Genomic DNA, 21,793 nt, shown 5'->3' on the forward strand with positions numbered 1-21,793 from the left:
CCTTGAAAGCTTGTATCTCCTTTCTATAATTCTTCTTTGAAATACCAACTCTCTCTTCCAAAGAGGTTATAGAATTAAAGTCCCCTCCAATACACCAAGATCCGACAATACATTTTTTCTTTATTTCCATTAATCTCCTCCAAGTTTTCATTCTAACAATGTTATCACAGGAGGCATAGATGTTGAAAAAATAAACCACCCTACCATCCTTTCCACACAAATACCTAAAAAACCTTCTCCACTAAAACTATAAATGATTGAAAATAAATCTTTTCTCAACATAATTAAAATTCCTCCTGAAGCATCCAAATGGGACCAATCGACCAAAGCATCTCCCCATAATTCTCTAACAACATTATACTGCACTTCCCTAAGTTTTGTTTCTTGAATGAAAGCAATATCTACCTGTCCTCTTTGAATGTTAAAACCCATTATCTCCCTCTTCACTAAGCTACCACCACCTCTCATATTAAGAGAATAAATAATCATGAAAACTAATTATTATTCCCCTTTAAAACCTTCTCCTCCTTTGAATCCCGCTTCTCCATTTCCTCCAATCTCAAAATTGGTTCAAAAACATTAGAAATATTAGTGATGCCTAATTTATTCATAGAATTCAACAGCCCCTCGGATGCCTTCTGTAACACCCAAGGCCAAATAAGGAGAGGGATGGTTGCATCGCATGTAACACTCGAGGTCGAATATGGCAAGGAGTGGTCGCCACATCGAAATGAGAGGGATCCTAAGGCCATGCAGGTATGGGACTGCATGGTTGAAGGAAAGCTTATAAAGATTGATGGGTACTACCTATACAAACAAGATGAATCTTCTTTCTGGTAGCCTATTCCATAAGAACTCCACAGTTAAGCGTGTTTGACCTGGGGCAATTATGGGATGGGTGACCTTCTGGGAAGTTTCCCGGAAAGCGTGTGAGTGAGGTCAAAGTATGGTGAAAAGACACGTGTTAGTTTGTGGGGTCATCCGATCATCCCAAAAGCATTCTGGGGCGTTACACCTTCCCCAAAACACCTTTAACCACTCTCGAATTGAAATTCCTCACATCCGAGTGTGTTAAGGAGTCACACGTTAGCGGTAATCCATCAGACAGAAAATTATATTTTGAAGGCCCAAAAACGGTACCTGGCTGTAGCTTTGGCTGCTCCTGTTTCAGAGAAAAGGACGGTTCAACCGGGTATACGAACTTTTCCACCTTATCCCCTAAATATATTATGTCCCTCATTTTTTCCTTACTCTCTTGGAATTCTTCACCTTATGACACTGGGCATCAAAACTCAAAAGCGCTTTTTCCACAATATTTCCTGGTTCCTACATGTGAACTAACGAGCAACTCGTTTCCCCATTGACAAACTTGTTTTTAGTAGTCAAAATAGGGCCCACTTCTTCTTATTCTTCTTCTAATTTCTCGCTCCATCTGTCCTTGCTTTTGGCTAAATCCATCTTTTCTGAGTTCGCTAAAGACAAAACATCCTTCATAGAATTCTTCTTAAAACTTAACCTTGGACCCACTGCTAAAGACTCCTTTGGCCCACTAGAGTAATTGCCAGCCTGGAATTTCTCAATAGACAAAATATTTCTTGCTTCATTAAATACTCCCTTTGGCCCCACACCCTTTACCACCTCTTACTTATTAAACAAATTGTTGGCTGACTCTAGAGAACAGGCTACCCTAGTAGAGGTATCATTGGAAATGCTATATGTACTAGTGGTATTTGAGATCTGCTCAGAAAAAGTTCTTTCCTTTTTTGCGATAAACTCCTCTCCCTTTCTATTATCCTCTATACACTTTCCATTATCCTTTGAATTCTTAGCTGCTTTGCTGACACTCCTATGCAATCTGTCTGTCTTTACCCCAAGCTCCATGTTACCACTCTCTTCGCCTTCTACCGCCGCATTCCCCTCCCCTACACTCTCAGATTCCAATGTACCTCCATCTTCTTCAAAATCTTCCGAAGAATAATATGAAACGCTTTCATAAGACTCCTCCGCTTCAGCCCTCACTGTAACATCCTCCACTACCAAAATATTGTGCCAATCACCATCTACACACATCGCAATCTTCCTTCTTATAGGCCCCAATCGATCTGTGAAGATCAATAATTTTGTTACATCCATTCTATCTGGCTTAAGCTCTAATGAATAACCCTTTGCCACTAAGCCAAAATATTGTGCCAATCTCCATCCACACACACCGCAATCTTCCTTCTTATAGGCCCCAATCGATCTGTGAAGATCAATAATTTTGTTACATCTATTCAATCTGGCTTAAGCTCCAAAGAATCACCCTTTGCCACTAAGCCAACATCAGAAAGCTAGGATTCGAAGAATCTTAAATTTCTCACGAAACAAGGGATCCCATAAATCGAAATCCAAGCTGTTTTATAACACTCAGTGCCGATTTCCTCCACCTCCTAACTTCCTTAAACAAATTATTCTTCCAATCTCCTGCGTCTTGAAGAAGTAGATCCAAATCTCGCTCAATCGATTCCTCCAATAAATAAAGTTTAGGCCCCAAAGGTGTTGCTACCACTGAGAAAATGCCTTCGTCAAGGCGACTTTGACTCACTCCGAATGCTAAACCTGGAACCTCGTGATTCCCACCCTGGACTTGCTAAACCCTCTTTATCCTCTGAGTCTGAATTGTAAAAGAAGGTTTTGCTAACAACCTCCTTGTTGCTACCTTCTCCTGTCTTGCTTTCTTCCTTTCTCTTTTTTAGGATGTCCACGTACGTCTTATGGGCAACACCAGCTTCTCTGATCTTTGTTCCACCTTCCACTGCTACATACTTCTTTACTCCTTTCTCAACTCCTCCTTTGCTAGATTAAGCCTCAACGTTGATTTTCTCTACCACCTTCTTCCTCTTAAACTTCGAAACATTGGCTTTCAACTTCCTCCCTTCCAACCATAAATTGTCCAACTTTATTCCCATCAACCTGTCATTCTTCACATTGAAGAATCTCACAAAACCATATTTTTATCCTCTCCAATCTCTTTTCGCTGGAATCACTATCTCGTCGACCACTCCTAGTTCCTTGAATACAAAGAACAAATCCTTGGCCCTCTAACTCGAATCGAAGTCTGTGAAGAAAAAAGAAGTGATTTCACCATAAACCCCTTCATTCTCATTCTTCATAATGTCCCATTTATCTCCTGTAAAAACTCTCCCGTTTTTATGGATAGTTTTCCATCCGCCCCCTTGAAATTTGCTTGGTAAAGCCATTGAAACATCAGAACATATCAAACCCTAGCACTCTTTCTCTCTCTAACTTTCTCTCTCATCTCATATGTAGAATAATTTACGAACTTTCCATTCTTTGTATAAATGTTGAAAGCAGCCAAACTTTTAAAGGCCCTTTGGAGATAACTATCGATTTTCCATTTTTGTTTATGCAAGGTTTTTTCTTAAAATATTGGTGGCAAATGTTGTGAGCATCGGAAATTCTGAGATGATTTCTTAATGAAGATGAAACATTGTAAAGGAAGCTTTTAGAAGCTTGATTTGAGTTGATCACAATGGTTGCGATCATACGGTTTATGATCAAATCTGCATGCATCTATAAATCATTATCAATTGATTAGTAAAGTAGAACAATACAATCTGAACAAATAGAACAATACAATCCGAACAAATAGAAAAATATTAATTGAAAAATAGAAACATGATTGTATGGCTTAGTGTTACTAAAAAAAAGTAAAGAAAATATGAAACACATCCACCTAAAATATAGTTGAACAACTGTAAAAATAAATAAAATACTAACAAAATTAAAATGACCTGTTTAACCTGAGCCTAGCCTACATGGAGGATATTTTGAATAACAAGTAAATTAAGAATGAATTTGTAATGAATTTGCAAGATTAAACAAGAATTGAGACTTTGATTTATCTGGAATGACAACAATCCATGAGATGTTTTCATAGGATAAGAAGTGTGAGGAATATAAACATGACGGATTTGTAGAAGATATTTGCTTCTCATGGATGTCTAGAACAAGAAGCTCTAAGTAGAAATGTCTCTAAATTTATATTTAATAATTCGTAATTATATCAAATAGTACAATTCATTCTCAATATTTTCAAACAACAAGCTCTTAAGAGCAACATCACTAAATCCATATTTGGATAATAAAATTTATTAATAACATATTATTAATAATATTCAAATAATGAGATCTAAAGAGCAATTTCCAACCATTTTGAACTAGTAGTTAATTTTGAAATTATTTAAATTATTTCATTGTATACTTGACGAGACCAGGAATGTGTGTATTCATCATGTAGTCATTCCAATTAATGCTGCTAGGGTCAAACTTTAGTCTCTCATTCTCCATGTTATAGCACTTTGTTGCCCTTCGTAAGTTTTCAGTGTTGGTATCATCAAAGCTAAAAAAATAATATATATTTTCATGAGTATGAAGATTAAAAAATATAGATAAAATTCATCGTATTTATATTGAAAAGGGTATGAAATTTACATACAGTGCCTTAAAAAATACGTAACTTTTGTATAGTTTTGCAAGTTGTTTCACAATTCTTATTTTCTTGAAATTATCATCATAAACATCTTGGTAGGAATGACAACTCATTTTGTTCACCAAGTTTAAGGCCTTGAATACAATACCAAAAAAATAATTAATTAGAAAAGAAATACTATATAATACTTTTCCATAATATCAGGTTGTTCATGAAGTAAAAATAGAAAAAAAATGATGAGAGAGAAAGTTTTTGGTTCTCTCCCTTCTCTCTAGAAGTGTCGTTGCTTTTTCTGCATAGTAATGGACTGGCGGAAAGTCATTAGGAAAAACTTCAGGCATGTTAACACAAGATGGGATATTTTCTCTTATGGAGGGAAGCAGGTGGGAGAAGGGGAGATAATCTCTTCCTTATATTTCTCAGAGATCTCGGATAGGACAAAGGCGACAGAAATTTTCAGGCTTTTCAACTGCGTGGGTGATACGGCGGAGGTGGTGATTCCACCCAAACGAAACAAGTTCGGAAAATGCTTCGGTTTTGCGAGATTTAAAGATGTGAAGGATGTGCGGCTCTTAGCTGTAAAGTTAAACAACATTCTTATAGACGGAAAAAAAATGCATGTTAATCAGCCAAGGTTTGGGAGGGAAAACAGGGGAGGAGGAAACAGAGGTCTGGAAAATAGTCAAGAGACTGGTGGTGGAAGAAGGGTGGAAAATCGTAGTAGACGAACCAGAAGGGTGGAGAATAATGTGTCTTTCGCTGAAATAGTTCAAGGGGGAGATGCGAAAGGAGATAGCATATCTGAAAAACCGGCCCTGTGTTTCGCTTCATCCAGAGAAATCATGGATAGAAGGAAAAAAGCATTTATAGGAGAGGTAATTTTCCCAGGAGATTCCTACAACATTCAGACTCATATGGAGATCGAAGGTTACTTCTCAATAAAGGTGCATCCGATGGGGGCGAATTTGTGCTTGCTGGAGGAGATGGAGGAAGGGATTGTTCAGGAACTCATAGAGGAAGGAGAATGGTGGTGGAAGCAGTGGTTCAAAAGTATCAAACCATGGAAACCTAATTTATTCGATTCTGAAAGGGTTTTGTGGTTGACACTTTACGGAGTGCCATGCCAGGCCTGGAGTACCGAGTTTTTTGAAAGCATAGCAAATTTAATGGGCACTTTCATTTGTGTGGATGATAATACTAGCTCTGCTTCTAACTTGGACATTGCTAGGATCATGTTAAGGGTCTCTTTCAATTTCACCCTTAAAGAACATTTGGTGGTTTCCATTGATAATGAAATTTACAATCTGGTTTTACGAGAGGACACATTTGGACCGGTCAGGGGAAGAGAAAAGAAGACGGTTGAATCAACGATAATCTCTAACTCTTCATCAAACTTTGACCTAGAGTCTCACAAAGGCAGTGAAGGAAGTGGAACAGATGAAGATGAGAAGACGAAGGATATGGTTGTTTCGAAGGGTAAGGAGTTGCAGGGGAAGAGAGATGGGTTGGGAGAATTAGTAAAGAATATGAACGGAGCAAGAGGAAGTGGTTTATCCGGTAGTGTGGCTGTTGGTTCTTTACTCGTTGGGAGCAGAGGAATTCATGGATGCCCTAGGGAGCCTACAAACCATTCTGTAGAGTCTGATAGAATAGCAGAGGGCTCCTCTTTCGATAAAGCTATCTTGGCTATTTTAGAGCTTAAAAGGAAGGAGATGGCAAGTCAGAATCATGAAACAAACTTTTCTTCTTCTGAACACACGTTATCGGTACAACAACCTCCTAGGAATCATGATGGCTTTTTTAAAAGGTGTGGTGGGACCTCCTCTTCCGAGAATTACATTCCAGAATCCTTTTTTAAGGTAGGCGACGGCAGCGATTTGGGAGTAGATGTGGGTGGACCCATTCTAAAGGCGGTGACTAGGAAAAAATATTTTTTAAAAAAGAAATGTCTTAATGAAGTGGGTGGGACCAACGAAGGGGTAGATGTTGGGCCTAGAAAACGGAGGAACTTTACCAAGCCCATTAAACAAAAAACTAATAGCATTGACGCAAGCTCCATGGGTGGCCCACTTCACGTGCGGAATTCTTTTCCTTGTTCTCCAGTTTTATCTGTACCTTCTTGTTCTGGAGATATCATTGAAACGGTGTCCTCCTCATCTCAGCCTGGGGATTCTGATATAGTTAGATGCAATATTAGGACCCTTTCTAATTTTGGCATAACTAGTGAGGCTAGGCTGAATAAGGAAATGGCAAAGTTAGGGGTCTCTATAGCTCACGATGGGAAGGAGGTTAAAAAGTATTTACTGGACACGGAGGAGTTGTCTAGAGGAGGAATTAGATTGGAAGGTAGGAAGGGGACTCTGAAATGTTTTAGATGATTATTGGAAGCTACAATATTAGGGGAGAGGTAGTCTAGTTAAAAGAAAAAAAATTAGATGCCTGTTATCAAAAGGTAGGACTGATTTTGTTCTTATACAAGAAACAAAATTGAAAGATGTGTCGGCTTATTTGGTGAGATCTATGTGGGGGGAGGATGACATGGATTTTTCCATTTCTAGTTCCGAGGGCCTCTCGGGAGGTTTGTTGTCTATATGGAGAACCAATACGGTTACGGTTTTGGCTAGCTTTTGTGGGCCGGGATTTCTTGGATCAAAAGTTATGTGGAAAGGAGATTGTTATTATATTTTCAATGTTTATTCAGCTTGCTCAATGCCTTTAAAGCGTGCTTTATGGTCTCGTCTGATTGAATTGAGAAACAAGTATCAATATGGAGAATGGATTATAGGTGGAGACTTTAATGCGGTTAAAAAGCGGAGTGAGAGAAATGGTATTTCTATTAGAAGTGGTAACGTGGAATGGGGAGAGTTTTCGGACATCATAGAAGATACGGGTCTTATTGATGTTCCTTGCAAAGGAAAGAGGTTCACTTGGTTTAGTGGGGATGGTAAATCTAAAAGTAGAATCGATCGTTTTCTTGTTTCTAATATCATTATATCGAGGTGGGGGTGGTTGGTCAAAGGATAGGGTTGAGAGATATTTCCGATCATTGCCCGCTGTGGTTGATGATAGACAAAGAAGATTGGGGTCCAAAATCGTTCAAGTTCAATAATGAATGGTTTAATGACAAGAGTTTCTTTGAATTTGTTAAGAAGGAATCGGGAGAGATTATAATACATGGAAGGGGAGATTTTGTCTTGAAGGAGAAATTTCGGGTAATTAAAGAAAGATTGAGATGGTGGGAAAAAAACGTTTTTGGAAAATAGACTTGGAGATAGAAGAAAATGTGAAGGAGTTGAACGAGTGGGATGATAGGGATTATTGGGATGAAGAATCTCATATTAACAAGGTGAAAGCTTCAAAGAACATTTGGTTTAATCTTAGATTAAAGGAGAACATGCTTATTCAAAAAAGTAGATTGAAGTGGTTAAATGATGGGGATGTGAATAGTAGATATTTCCACAATGTTGTGAAGGAGAGGAGGCGTAGGAATCATATTTGCTCAATAATTTCTAATGAAGGTGTGGTTGATTCGGTTAATGGGGTGAAGGAAGCGGTGAAGTCTCATTTTGAGAACAAGTTCAAGGAGGATTGTGTAGAGAGACCTTTGTTGGATGGGATTACTTTTAAATCTTTGAGCGACGTTGAATCTTTATCGATTGAGGTTCCATTTACGGTTGAAGAAATTAAAGAGGCGGTGTGGTCTTGCGATGGCACAAAAAGTATGGGGCCGGATGATTTTTCTCTTCTTTTTATTAAGAAATGTTGGTCTTTCATTAAAGAAGATGTTCTTGCTTGTTTCAATAGTTTTTTCTCCGGAGCGGTGCTATCCAAATGTATTACTTCCTCTTTTATCGCTCTAATTCCGAATAATGGCAATCCTTTGGGTTTAGATGATTATCGACCTATTTGTCTAGTGGGGAGTATATACAAGATAATTTCTAAACTTTTGGCTTGTAGGATTAAGAAAGTTCTTCCATCCATCATTTCTAATTGCCAAAGCGCTTTCGTTCCGGGAAGGCAAATGATGGATGGCGTGTTAATTGCCAATGAGTTAGTTGACTTTGCTAACAAGGAAGGAAAGGAGTGTCTTCTCTTTAAAGTCGATTTTGAAAAGGCTTATGACAAAGTGAGTTGGAGTTTCCTTAAATACTTGATGAGAAGGATGGGTTTTGGGAATGTGTGGATGAGATGGATGGAGGCTATTGTGTTCACTAGCAAGATGTCGGTTATTGTTAATGGTAGTCCAACGAGGGAATTCTTGGTGGAAAGGGGTCTTCGTCAAGGGGATCCTATCTCCCCCTTTCTCTTTGTTATAGTGGCGGAAGATTTAAAAGCGTTGGTTGGAAGAGCGGTTGATAATGGAGACTTTGTGGGTTTTAATGTTAATGGAAAATGTTTCGTGGATATCCTCCAATTTGCCGATGACACACTTTTAATAGGAGACGGGAGTTGGACACACCTTTGGGCCATTAAAGCGGTTTTAAGGAGTTTTGAGTTGGTGTCGGGCCTTAGAATCAATTTTCACAAGAGTAAGTTGATAGGGATCAACATTAGTTCCCACTTTATGGGAGTGGCAACCAATTTCCTTAATTGTAGAGAGGAGGGTATGGAATTCAAATTTCTTGGTATTCATATTGGTCAAAATCCTAGGAGAATCTCTTCTTGGAAGCCTCTTGTGGACAATGTTAGGAGGAGGTTGAACTCTTGGAAAGGAAGATGGCTTAGTTTTGGAGGGAGGATAACTCTAATAAAATCGGTTCTTAGTAGCTTGGCGATTTTCACCCTTTCTTTTTACAAAGCTCCTAAGAAAGTTGTTTCGGAGATTAATAAGATTCAAAGTAATTTTTTATGGGGAGGGATGGAAGAGAAAAGGAAAATGCATTGGGTGAAATGGAATGACTTGTGTAATCCGGTGGAGAAAGGCGGGCTTGGTCTTAAGAGGCTAGACATTTTTAACAAAGCTCTTCTTTTGAAGTGGAATTGGAGGATCTTCGGTGCTAAAAACGAATTATGGTATAGAGTGTTAAAAGCTAGGTATGAGGATGTGAATCTTAGGGTGAGTTGCGATTTGGTGCAATCTAAGAAGAATGGTTCTTCGTCGGTGTGGTGGGCGGATCTTCTCTCGCTAGGGAAAGAGTTACCGGAGAATTTTTTTACTAACAATTTTCATTTTCATGTCTTAGACGGGCACAATATATCGTTTTAGAAATCTTCTTGGGTGAAGGGAGGCCCTTTAAAGGATCTTTATGCAAATATGTACAAGCTCTCATTGATGCAAGATGTTTCAATTGGTGCCATGGGTGGTTGGATAGAAGGAAAATGGATATGGGGAGATTTAGGTATTCCTCTTACTCAAGCTTTAGCCGCTAGTTCTGCTTCAATACCTGCAACTGTTACTGATAGTGGCGGTTCTCCAGAGGTTGGAACCAATGTTGTCTCGGCAGATTCGGTTTTGGAGGATTCCTCAGCACCCGTTTTTGGTGCTTTCCCTGTTCAGGATGGCGGAGGGACGGCTGTCCCGGTGGCTGCAGCGCTGTATGCTCTGGCTGCTAGTGATAATCTTTCCGCAGCAGCCTTTGACTGGGAGTTTAACAGTATAGCTATGTTGTTAACCCATGCTGGGCCTAAAGCGAATGAAGAGGACTGTGCAGTTTGGAAACTCCAAAAGGATGGAGTTTATTCCGTTGCTTCTTGTTACAATTTTCTGTGTAGTCTTTTAGTTCCTTTTGGACTGCCAAATCGGTATGATTTGGCTTTCATAGATTTATGGAAGATCGATGTCCCTTTGAAAGTGAAGGCTTTTGGTTGGAAATTCTTCATCAACAAAGTTCCAACTAAGGATTCTCTCTTGGTGAAAGGTATTATAGCTTCTAACTCAAACTTGGGTTGTGCTTTTTGTTCCGATGGGATTGAATCTCTTCTTCACTCGTTTCTATCTTGTCGGAATTCCGGTATTGTTTGGAGAGAGATGGCCGAGTGGATTGGGCTACCTTATAAAAGCAGTTTAGATTTCAGGGAGGGGTTTATGTATTGGAGCTCCTTTTGTCGATCTATGAAAGTCAACAAAGCAAAAGTGGGAACAATTTGGATAGCAACTTTATGGAGTCTGTGGATGCGTAGGAACGACATTGTGTTTTACAATGGATCGTGGAATTCGAGGGATGTGGTGTGGAGTTGTAAGACTCTAGTGTGGAGGTGGTCATATATCGGGAAAATTACCCACTCCAATTATAACTTCTACGAGTTTTGCAATAACCCATTGTTCTACTTAAGTTAAGTTGTAATCGGTCTGTAATTTTCTTTTTTGATCGTTTTTGTGGCGTTGTAATATGGAATGGTTGGTGGTTTATTAATATATTTCTTGATTTAAAAAAAAAAGCAAACCTTAAGTGGCAGGACATATTGGATCTCTGTATAAATGTTGAAAGCAGCCAAACTTTTCAATGCAATTCCTTTGGAGATGACTATTGGCTTTCCATTTTTGTTTATGCAAGGGTTTTTCTTGAAATATTGATGTGAAATGTTGTGAACATCCGAGATTTTGAGAGGGTTTCTTAATGAAGAAGAAACATTGTAGATGAAGTTTTTAGGAGCTTGTTTGGAGTTGATCACAATGGCTGCGACTACACAATTGATGATCAAATCTGCAGGCATCTATATAATCAAGTATAAGGAAAAATGGAAGAAATATAACAATACGATCTGAACTCAACCATGTAACTTACTATATCTAAAACTGTCTTGGGGTGGCCAAGAAAACATGGTAGCTTCCCTTTGCCATAGGCACATATCATACTATCAACAGTTCTGTAATCATAAATTGAAACAATTATGGCCACAATATATATAATTCAATTAGCAACTATAATAGGCAAAACAAATAAGAAAATTTCTTTGTGCATCCAAATAGAGTGAAAAACACCTCTGAAAATTCTAAAATATTATTCGGAGATGGCACCCATATCCTAATTTTAAAGATTTCGGATATGCATTCCCGAAATCACCCATCTTTAAATTTTTTTCATTTAAATATTGAATTTAAAATGTCATGTCTTCTCTTGGAGATGCATATCCGAAAAAATGCTTCCTTAAAAAATTTTTGGATATTGGTTAATTCAAATATGCATATCCAAGTATTCCAATATTCTAAATATATTTTTTTTATTTTGAAAAAATATTTATTTATAATATAGTTATAATATAATTAGAGTGAATTATACGGTTAAATATTTAATTAATTATATATCTTGATAAAAATGGTATATATTTAGTTATATATCTTCATAAAAATGGTATATATTTAGTTATATTTTAATTATATATATATTGCTTATTAAAATAAAAAAGATAATATCATTTGTATGTTTCTGATTTGGAAAGAACATCAGTAGCAAATACTATTGAGGATCTGTATGGATTGCTTCATGGTGAACTAGTCTGATCTGAGATCTTCGGCTTAAACTCCTAACCTTAGGGTTAGGGGCCTTGGTCTTGGTTCTGTTTTCTGGTTCATTATGAGATCCTATCGTTCCTCTTTCTTCTTCTTTCTTCTTGGTACCTTGAGTTATGGAGTGGTAGAAAGTTGTTAGGAAAGGTCATCGGTATCGTGGATACCTACCACGGTGGGACTCTTTCCCTTACGGTAGAATGCAGGTTGGACAGGAGGAAGTTATCCCTTCGTTCTTTTGTTCTGAGTTTCCGGAGAGATGCAATGCGGAAGATCTTTTCAAGCTTTTTGGTTGTGTTGGTAATGTGGTGGAGGTTGTGATACCTGCAAGGAGAAACAGATTTGGCAAAAGGTTTGGTTTTGGCAGGTTCAAAGGAGTGGAGGACGAAAAACTTTTAGCGATTAAATTAGACAACATCTTGATTGATGGGAAAAAGATACATGTGAATATTCCAAGATTCAATAGGAGTGAAGGCAAAGGTAGGGTTGCACCCAATTATCAGGAGAAGGTCCCCCCAAGGATGCATCGAGACTCTGTTTTCAACCCTGTTGTTAGAAACAAGTCATTTGCAGATGTAGTATGCAAGGGTAAGGATAAGGATTATAAGGCGGAGGAGGTGAAAGAGTGTTTTACTTATACATCAAGCGAAGCGGTTAAGAAGAGGTGGAAGAAGGCATACATAGGTGAGGTTCAGTTCGCCGGAGAAACGTATAACATTCAAACACATCTAGAGGTTGAGGGTTTCTTTTTGATAAAAGTCTACCATTTGGGAGCTAAGTTGTGCGTACTAGAGGAGATTGAGGAGGGGGTTATCCAAGAATTGATTAATGAAGCTTCTTCTTGGTGGAACCAATGGTTTAAATCCATCAGACCCTGGCAAGAAAGTGATGTCGATACAGAGAGGGCTTTGTGGATCAGAGTATATGGAATCCCTTGTCATGCCTGGTGTTTTGATTTCTTCGAAATAATAGCGAAAAGACTTGGTACTTACATTTGTGTGGATGAGGACACCATGTCAGGTAGCAAAATGGACATAGCCAGGATTCTGATCAAAGCACCGTTTGCTTTTTCTCTTAAAGAACACATGGAGGTGAACATCGATGGATTGATGTACCAGTTGACTTTGAGGGAAGACACATACGGTCCTTCAAGCATTGTGGCCCAGAAAGTTGTTCTGAAGAAGCCTTCATCCTCACCTTCCTTCTCTGGGGATTCCGGCTCTAATGACGATGAAGGTCTTTTCGGTAAGGAAGATAAGAGCAGCGTAGGAGAAACCCCAATAATCTTTTAGAAGAATCGGCCGGAGATTGGGGCGGTTCTTAGGAGGAAGGAGGCGGAGCAGTATGTCGATGAGAGGAGGGATGATGATTTATTGAAGGAAGCGCCTTTTGAGGAAAAGCTGTCAGATGCAATTAATGAAAAGGAGAGTTTCGATGCCGCCTTGAAGGTTGCGTGGGAGGCGAAAAGCAGTAATCATGAAAAAGACATCATCTACTCTGATTCGATCTCTGAACCTAGTTTTTCTGTGTCAAAAGTTCTGGACTCCTTGGATAATCTTGTGGGGAATACGGAAGTGAGAATCGGCCCAGAGGAAGAGGAAGAGGAAGTTAGACTGCCACGTATTAATAATATTAAATTCATTAAGTATAGAAAGAAGTTGAAAAGGGCTAAATCGCTGGCAGAACTTAATGGGCCTGTATCTAGACATCAATACAAGCCCAAGTCTAGTAAGAAGTTTTTGAAGCTTAATCTTAAAAAACCATTGGCGGGGCCCAACATTTTTGACGGTGAACAACTTGAAGCTAACTTTTCTCCTTCTACTCACGAGAATACAGAAGCGGATGAAAAGAAGGAAGCATCTTCTTCAGTTAATAATCCGGCTGAATCTGATATATTGAGATGCAATACCCGTTTACTTTCAAATTTCGGATTCTCTGCGGAAGGTAAATTGATGAGATTGGTTTCCAAGCTAGGCGTCGTCACAGGAGAAACTAAGAGGGATTCTGCGAAGACTATAGTGGTAAACAATACTAAACAAGAAGATTTGGAAGGGCAGGAGGAGCAATTAAAAAGGTTACAATGATAGTGGGTACTTTCAATATAAGGGGAGGTGGCAGTAAGATCGAGAGGAAAAGGATCAGTAGTATAATTCATGGTGGGAAGGCAGACTTATTTCTTATTCAAGAAACCAAATTGAAGGAGGTTTCTGGTGCTTTGGCTAATAGTTTTTGGGAGAAGGAAGATATTGGTTATTCTTTTTCAGCGGCGAATGGTATGTCGGGAGGACTATTGACCCTTTGGAAGAACAAATCAGTGACGGCTGTTGCGAGTTTTTCAGGCGAGGGTTTTTTTGGAAATAAAGTCATGTGGGAGGGAGGTATGTACTATATTGTTAACCTTTATTCTGCCTTCTCTTTACGTGATATACGTTCTTTATGGGCTAGACTATTGGAGTTGAAACAAAGTCATACAGATGGGGAATGGATCTTTGGGGGAGATTTTAATGCGGTCAAGAAAAGGAGTGAGAGAGTTGGTGTTTCTACAGGTGGAAACAATGTGGAATGGAGGGAATTCTCGGAATTTATAGATGAAAGCGGTTTGTTGGATGGCCCTTGCAAAGGGAAGAAGTTTAGTTGGTTTTGTGGCGATGGTAAATCAAAGAGTAGAATAGATAGGTTTCTTATATCTAACATCATTGTATCATCTCGAGGAGTCGTTGGCCAATTGATTTGTTCGAGGGACATTTCGGACCATTGCCCGGTTTGGTTGATTATCAATAAAGAGGATTGGGGACCCAAACCGTTTTTGTTTAACAATGAATGGTTTTCCGATAAAGATTTTATCCCTTTTGTTAAAAAAGAGTGGTTGGATTTAAAGTTTAAAGGGAGAGGAGACTTTGTTTTGAAAGAGAAACTTTGTCTTATCAAGGATAGGTTGAGATGGTGGAATAAAAACATTTTTGGCAAGTATGATTTGGAAGTTGAGGAAGGTGTGAGGGCTTTGAATGCTTCGGACGATAATGAGGGATGGGATGAAGAGGAGCATGCTAGAAAGTCCATGGCTAGTAAGAAACTTTGGTTGAACCTTAAGATTAAAGAGAATATGCTTATTCAAAAGGCTAAACTAAAGTGGCTAAACGATGGTGATAACAATAGCAAGTATTTTCATAGAGTGTTGAAGGATAGGAGGAATAGGAATCATATAAGCAATATAAATACAAGCGGAGGTTTGGTGGATTCGGTCAAGGAGGTCAAGGAGGCGGTTAAAACCCACTTTGAAGAAAAATTTAAAGAAGAGATTTTTGATAGACCAAACTTAGACGGCATTTTTCTTAGTTCGTTGAGTTTGGAAGATAGGAGCGGTTTGGAGGCCCCTTTTACGGAATTGGAGGTCAAGGAGGCGGTGTGGAATTGTGATGGTTCTAAGAGCCCGGGTCCGGATGGTTTCTCTCTCTTATTTTTCAAGAGATGTTGGGATTTCATCAAGGATGATGTTCTAAAGTGTTTTAGAGATTTTCATTATGGAGCAAAGCTTTCAAAATCCATTATCTCATCGTTCCTTACTTTAATTCCGAAGTCTTCTAATCCTTTAGGGCTTGATGACTATCGTCCTATTTGTCTTGTGGGTAGTATTCACAAAATTTTTTGAAAGTTTTGGCAAGTAGAATCAAGAGGGTTCTTTCTTCTATCATTTCTAATTGTCAAAGTGCTTTTGTTCCGGGAAGACAAATGTTGGATGGAGTTCTAGTGGCTAACGAATTGGTGGACTATGCAATTAAGGAAGAGAAGGAATGTCTCCTCTTTAAAGTGGACTTTGAGAAAGCTTATGATAAAGTTTGTTGGAATTTTCTTAGATACATGATGAGGAGAATGGGGTTTGGTCCTTTGTGGATAAATTGGATGGAAGCTTTGGTGTTTACTAGCAAGATGTCGGTTCTTGTCAATGGTAGCCCCACTTTGGAATTCGAAGTGGAAAGGGGTCTTCGACAAGGTGATCCCATTTCCCCATTCCTCTTTGTTTTAGTGGTGGAAGGATTGAGAGCTTTGGTTAATAAGGCGGTTCAAATCGGTGTTTTGAAGGGTTGCAATTTGAATGGTAGGTGCTTCATAGACATTCTCCAATTCGCGGATGATACTCTATTGGTGGGTGATGGTAGTTGGAATCACCTTTGGGCTATTAGGTCGGTTTTGAAAGGTTTTGAGATTGTGTCGGGCCTTGGCATTAATTTCAACAAGAGTAAGATCATTGGCATCAACATAAACCCTTAATTTTTGGAAGTGGCAACATCTTTTGTTTCTTGTAGTACGGAGGCAAAAGAATTCAAATTGGACTCGTGGAAAACGAGGTGGCTTAGTTTCGGTGGGAGGATTACCCTTTTGAAATCGGTGTTGAGTAGCTTAGCGATCTTCACTCTTTCCTTTTATAAAGCTCCTAAGAAGATTATCTCCGAGATTAATAAACTGCAAAGCAATTCCTTGTGGGGAGGGTCAGAAGATAAGAAGAAAATTCATTGGGTGAGTTGGAAAGATGTGTGTCTTCCGGAGGAGAAAGGCGGTCTTGGCATAAGAAGTTTGGAAGAGTTTAACATAGCGCTTCTTTTGAAGTGGAGATGGAGAATTTTAGAAGCTACGGATTCATTGTGGTATAGGGTCTTGAAAGCAAGATACAGAGAGGTTAGCACTAAAGCTTTAATCGGTGAAAAGAAGTCGAGAAATAGAAACTTTAAATCTATTTGGTGGGCGGACATCATTTCGTTGGATATACCATTCCTTTTTGGCATCAATTTTAGTGTGGGCTTAGGATATACCATTCCTTTTTGGCATGCTAATTGGTCGAATGTGGGAACAATAAAAAATTCTTTTCCGGATTTATATGTTGTTTCTCATTTGCAGGGTGTCTCGATTTCGGGTATGGGAGGATGGACGGATGGGGAATGGCATTGGGGGGATTTTGGAGTTGATGTCGGAGCTTATTTGGGGGCTGCAGCCGACAGGACTGCTTGCGCAGAGCTGCTGCCAGCGCCCTTAAATGGTGGTGCCGCAGCTGTCTCCGTGTCTTGGAAGCCGTCGGAGGGTCGTGATTACTCCGTTTCATCGTGTTTTAAAGAGCTACGTAAGGTCTCCCCACTATTTGGAAAGTAGATGTTCCTCTTAAAGTTAAGGCTTTTGGATGGAGATGTTTCTTGAATAGAATTCCTACAAAAGACTCACTTGTGCTAAGAGGTATTCTTAACTCTTCTTCAAACCTCTCTTGTGCTTTTTGTAACGAGGAAGATGAATCTTTAATCCACTCTTTCCTATCTTGTCGTTTGGTGATGGATGTGTGGAAAGATTTGGCGGAATGGATTGGCATGGATTTTAAAGTCATGCTCGATTTCAAAGAAAGATTTTGGGTTTGGAGTTCTTTTTGTTTACATAAGAATGTAAACCAAAATAAGGTAGGAGTTGTGTGGATGGCTATAGTTTGGAGACTTTGGTTGTGCCGAAACGATATTATCTTTAAAAACTCTTCTTGGATCAAGAGAGATGTGGTGTGGAGTTGTAAAGAGCTTGCTTGGCGATGGTCTTACATAGGGAGATTTACTCAACCTAATTGTAATTTTTATGAGTTTAGCAAAAACCCTTTGTTTTACTTAAGCTAGGCTCCTTTTGGTAGTGTAATTTTCTTTTGTTGGGTAGCTTGTCGCCTTCTTATTGGGGGTGGTATTGCTTTGTCTCTTGTAATCAAGTCTCTTAGAACTTTGGTTCTTTTTAATACAACTTGCTTAAAAAAAATAAAAAATTTAATTATATATTTTGATTAACACAATTAATTATACTATTATTACGATTAATTCAATTTAATTTTAATTTTTTAATAAATATTTAGATTTTTCGGATATGCATATCCGAATAATCTCAAGATCAAAAATGGGGTTATTTTGGATGTGTATTTCCGAAGACACATTATTTCTCAAAAAAAAAAAGGTGTCTTCAGATATGCACATTCGAGACCACCTTTATTTTTAAAAAAAAAGTGTCTTCGAAATTGCACATCCGAAATATAGATATATTTTAGAAATTTCACCGCAGATTTATAAGAAGATATATGGATGTAAAAAGAAATTCTCAACAAATAATGTCTCTCATAATTACGTTTGCAGGAAATTAGTTACATATTTAAATTTAATTTGTGAGTGATGAATAATATACCTTTGACCTTCGATCCAACCGGGAAATGGGTCCTTGATCGTACTAGTTACCATTGTTGGACGAATAATGGTCAGTGGTACATTATCTTTATGATGCACTAAAAGCATCTCTCCCATTGCTTTTGTGAATACGTATGTATTTGGCCGACCATGCAAATTTGCTCTATTTTTGCATTATATATAATTTAAATTAGATCACAAAAAATATATATTAGATATATAACCTAATAACCACTCATCATATTTACGAGAATAGAGAACCTTTCAATTCCATAATCTTTCAAGGCAAATTTCGTTGTATTTTCATCTGCATTCATTGCTTGAAGTTCAGCTATTTTTTTCTCCAGCAAATTCATTTCATTGTGTATGTTTAATTTTGAACTCCCTTTTAGAGATTGATCCATGTCAAATGCTTTCTCTCTTACAATTCCATCTTCATAGTTAGCATCTCCGCACACATATGCTAGAAGTTACAAATAATAATTAGTAATCAATTAAAATAAATTACAGAAAAAAATTGAAACGAATCACTAATTTTTGCCGTACGGAACATTACCGGTGGATATATGCACAAAAACCTTTAGTTTTTGACAATTCTTTGCAAAGTTCAATGCATGTAAAGCTCCTTTTGTATTAACTCCCATAGATATGTCAAATCTATACAGAAATGAAGTATTACTCAAATTAATAGATTCATTTCACTACTAAGTAATTAGCTAATTGTAGTATTTAACTAATCATTTTTTAAGAGAATTAGATTGTACCTTTCATTAAAGTTGGTAGTTGCAGCAGAATGGACAAGTATGTCTATCTCTTCAAATATCTCATTTTTAAGATTTTCATCTTTTATTCCAAAGTTTTCAATGGCAACATCTCCTGCAACTGCTACTACCTTCTTTGATATGAAATAATTAAAATCTTTACCCAACTTGGCTCGAAGTACGCGAAACAAATCAATTTCAAAAACCTGATAAATGACGATTACATGTAAGAAAATATTTCTATTAGTCTTTTTTTAGTTTAATTCTGTGTAATAAATTGATGAACCTCAGTTTGCAAGCGATGTGCAGCCAAATCAGAGTTTGAAGCTCTTAGGAGTAGATAAAGTTTATGTATCTCTGGTTGGATCCTTAGTATTTTTTCGATAAAAACTGCACATATAGATAATTTAAAGTGAAACAAATATTAAATAATTTGTTTTATTATAGAAATGATTGTATATTACCTTTTGCCAAGAAACCAGTTGCGCCGGTAACTAAAATAGTCTTTCCCTTGAAGAAGTCTTGCATGTTTCCAGACTTCATTATAGAAAAGAAGTAAAGTGATAGTCAAGTTATGATTTGGTAATACTTATTGCATGCCAAGTATCTTATTTATAGCATAATGTTTTGGCGGTGAGAACACAAATATGACAAGGAGTTAGAAATTGACTTAAAACCACTCTCCGGCAAAAGATTAAGATGGAAGCATATGTTAGCCTAATATTATTTTTTTGAAGAAGCTAAATATATTTATAACTCTCACACTAAGCACAAGAAGTGCAGTATGAGATAACAGCACCAATACAAATGTTATGTTTGGAATGCAGAAAACCAGACTAGGGGCAAAACACCCATTCTGTCAAAGTAACAAAAGCTTGATCAGCCAGTGTGTGACCTCATATAGAAAGAAACACATGCCTAGCAGCCTAATGAAAAAGACACCCAAGACTAACAGTACATCACAGACTACAGGGCAGATTGTAGTCGGAAGTCACCTATGCCGCATTTGGTAGAATTAATTTCCAGTAGGATTACCGGCTGCAGTATGCTCAAGCTGTTTCTATCAACCAACCGAATTTGTTACCTTGGCAAGGGATCCAAGATATCCAGCAATATGACTGGAGCGGTACCGACTCGCAGAAAAAATTGCGCTGCAGCACAGAGCTGCTCGGAATAACTCTACGCCTGAACCTCGAACTACTGCAATACTGTCGGCCTCCAACTCACACCCCTGCATAAAATTAATCTGGGGTTTATGTACCATTGCATCAACACGCAGCTATGATGTTTACAACTTAACCAGTTCCACGCGGTTCGTTGGACATTTTCAAATGTCTGATCAGCCGATTCAGTAGTGTTTTCGAATACCATTTTATTCCTTGCTTTCCAGATGGCCCAAATGCATGCCAGCCATACCACCCTGACTCTGTTCTTTGTATTCCTGCCACACCCGAGTAATGCTTCGAATTGTTCAAGATGATCTTCGCATTCTTTTGGCAGCACCGCCTGCACGCCTAACCACTTGATAACCTGAGGCCAAATTCCTGCAAAAATAGGACACTCAAAAAAAAGGTGAGAAGCCGACTCAACCTCTCCGCACCCGCTAGCGCACCAAATACTATTCTGGCAGATGGCTGCTCTCTTAACTAGATTATCTTTCGTCGGCATTCTATTATGGAGCAGTCTCCATGCTAAGCACGATACCTTTAAGGGTATTGGTTTGTGCCATATAATCGACCACGACTTTGTGCTCTCAATCCTGTTCTCTTCCATCAGCATCTTGTAACTCTCCTTCACTGAATACTCTACTGAGTTCACTCTGTCGCCTATGTCTATACAATTAATTGTTCTCCACCAAGCTGAGCAATTTGGGACATGGGCTCTATGGTTACCCTCAAGCTCCCCATATCTGTCAGACAAGGCTTTTAACCATAAGCCCGACCTCTCCTTTCTTATTTTCCATACCCATTTACCTAAGAGGGCTAAATTAAAGACACTCAAGTTTTTTATACCCAAGCCTCCCTCTTCGACCGATCTACAAATTTTCTCCCATTTGACCCAATGAATTTTCTTGACCTCCTCACAGCCCCCCCACAAAAAATGTTTGAATAAAGACTCGAGTTTAGATATAATACCTGAAGGTGCTTTGAAGAAGGAGAAGAAATAAACTGGAATTGCAGACAGGATAGATTTTAGAATTACCACACGACCTCCAATGGATAGGTGCTTTTGTTTCTATTCGGACAATCTGGATCTTATTGTATCGATCACCGGCTGCCAAGTTTTCTTCGCTCTTGGGTTTGCACCTATTGGAACCCCGAGGTATGTGAACGGGACGTCACCAACTTTGCACTTCAGGACTTTTGCGGCATCACGAATCCAGCAATTGCAAATATTAACCCCCATGAGATAGCTTTTGTGATAGTTGACTTTTAGGCCCGAAATCATCTCGAACAGAGTCAGGTTTGCCTTTATGCTCCTGATGTTACTCCACTTTTTTTCTCCAATAATAAGCGTATCATCCGCATATTGAAGATGCGAGAAGTTGTCTTTCCCTTTTTCAAATTTATAACCGGAATAATTTCCCACCTCGACTGCCCTTTTCATGAGGAGGTTGAAGCCTTCAGCCACTAGGAGGAATAGAAAAGGGGACAGCGGGTCACCTTGTCTAAGACCTCTACCGACACCAAACTCCTGTGTAGCACTGCCATTCACCAAAACTGAGACCCTCGACGATTTCAAACACTCCGCAATCCAACTCCTCCACTTCTCGTGGAACCCCATCTTAGTCAATACGCTATTTAGGAAGTTCCAATCCACCGAATCATATGCCTTTTCAAAGTCAGCCTTGAACAGAAGCACTTCCTTTTTCTTTCTTTTGGCTTCGTCAACAATTTCATTT

At 38.5% G+C, this 21,793-nt stretch overlaps 1 protein-coding gene across 2 annotated transcripts; it reads right to left on the reverse strand.

Annotated features, from left to right (window-relative positions):
- Positions 1–4,030: 4,030 nt before the first annotated feature.
- LOC131636467 (probable fatty acyl-CoA reductase 4) lies at positions 4,031–19,475 on the reverse strand. 2 transcript variants are annotated; one of them, XM_058907070.1, is made up of 10 exons: positions 19,356–19,475; positions 19,178–19,281; positions 18,895–19,097; positions 18,687–18,787; positions 18,392–18,593; positions 18,132–18,293; positions 11,218–11,299; positions 10,877–11,146; positions 4,499–4,626; positions 4,031–4,402 (listed from the first exon to the last, which is right to left on the reverse strand). In XM_058907070.1, the coding sequence occupies exons 1-10, from the start codon at positions 19,432–19,434 to the stop codon at positions 4,249–4,251; spliced, it is 1,485 nt and encodes a 494-aa protein (XP_058763053.1). In that variant the 5' UTR covers positions 19,435–19,475; the 3' UTR covers positions 4,031–4,248. The 2 variants fall into 2 exon arrangements, with proteins under 2 accessions (XP_058763053.1, XP_058763055.1); XM_058907072.1 differs by lacking the exon at positions 4,499–4,626 and having other exon boundaries at positions 4,260–4,402.
- Positions 19,476–21,793: the final 2,318 nt, after the last annotated feature.

This window comes from Vicia villosa, unplaced genomic scaffold (genome assembly GCF_029867415.1).
Source record: "Vicia villosa cultivar HV-30 ecotype Madison, WI unplaced genomic scaffold, Vvil1.0 ctg.001753F_1_1, whole genome shotgun sequence".
In the NCBI taxonomy this organism is placed as follows: domain Eukaryota; kingdom Viridiplantae; phylum Streptophyta; class Magnoliopsida; order Fabales; family Fabaceae; genus Vicia; species Vicia villosa.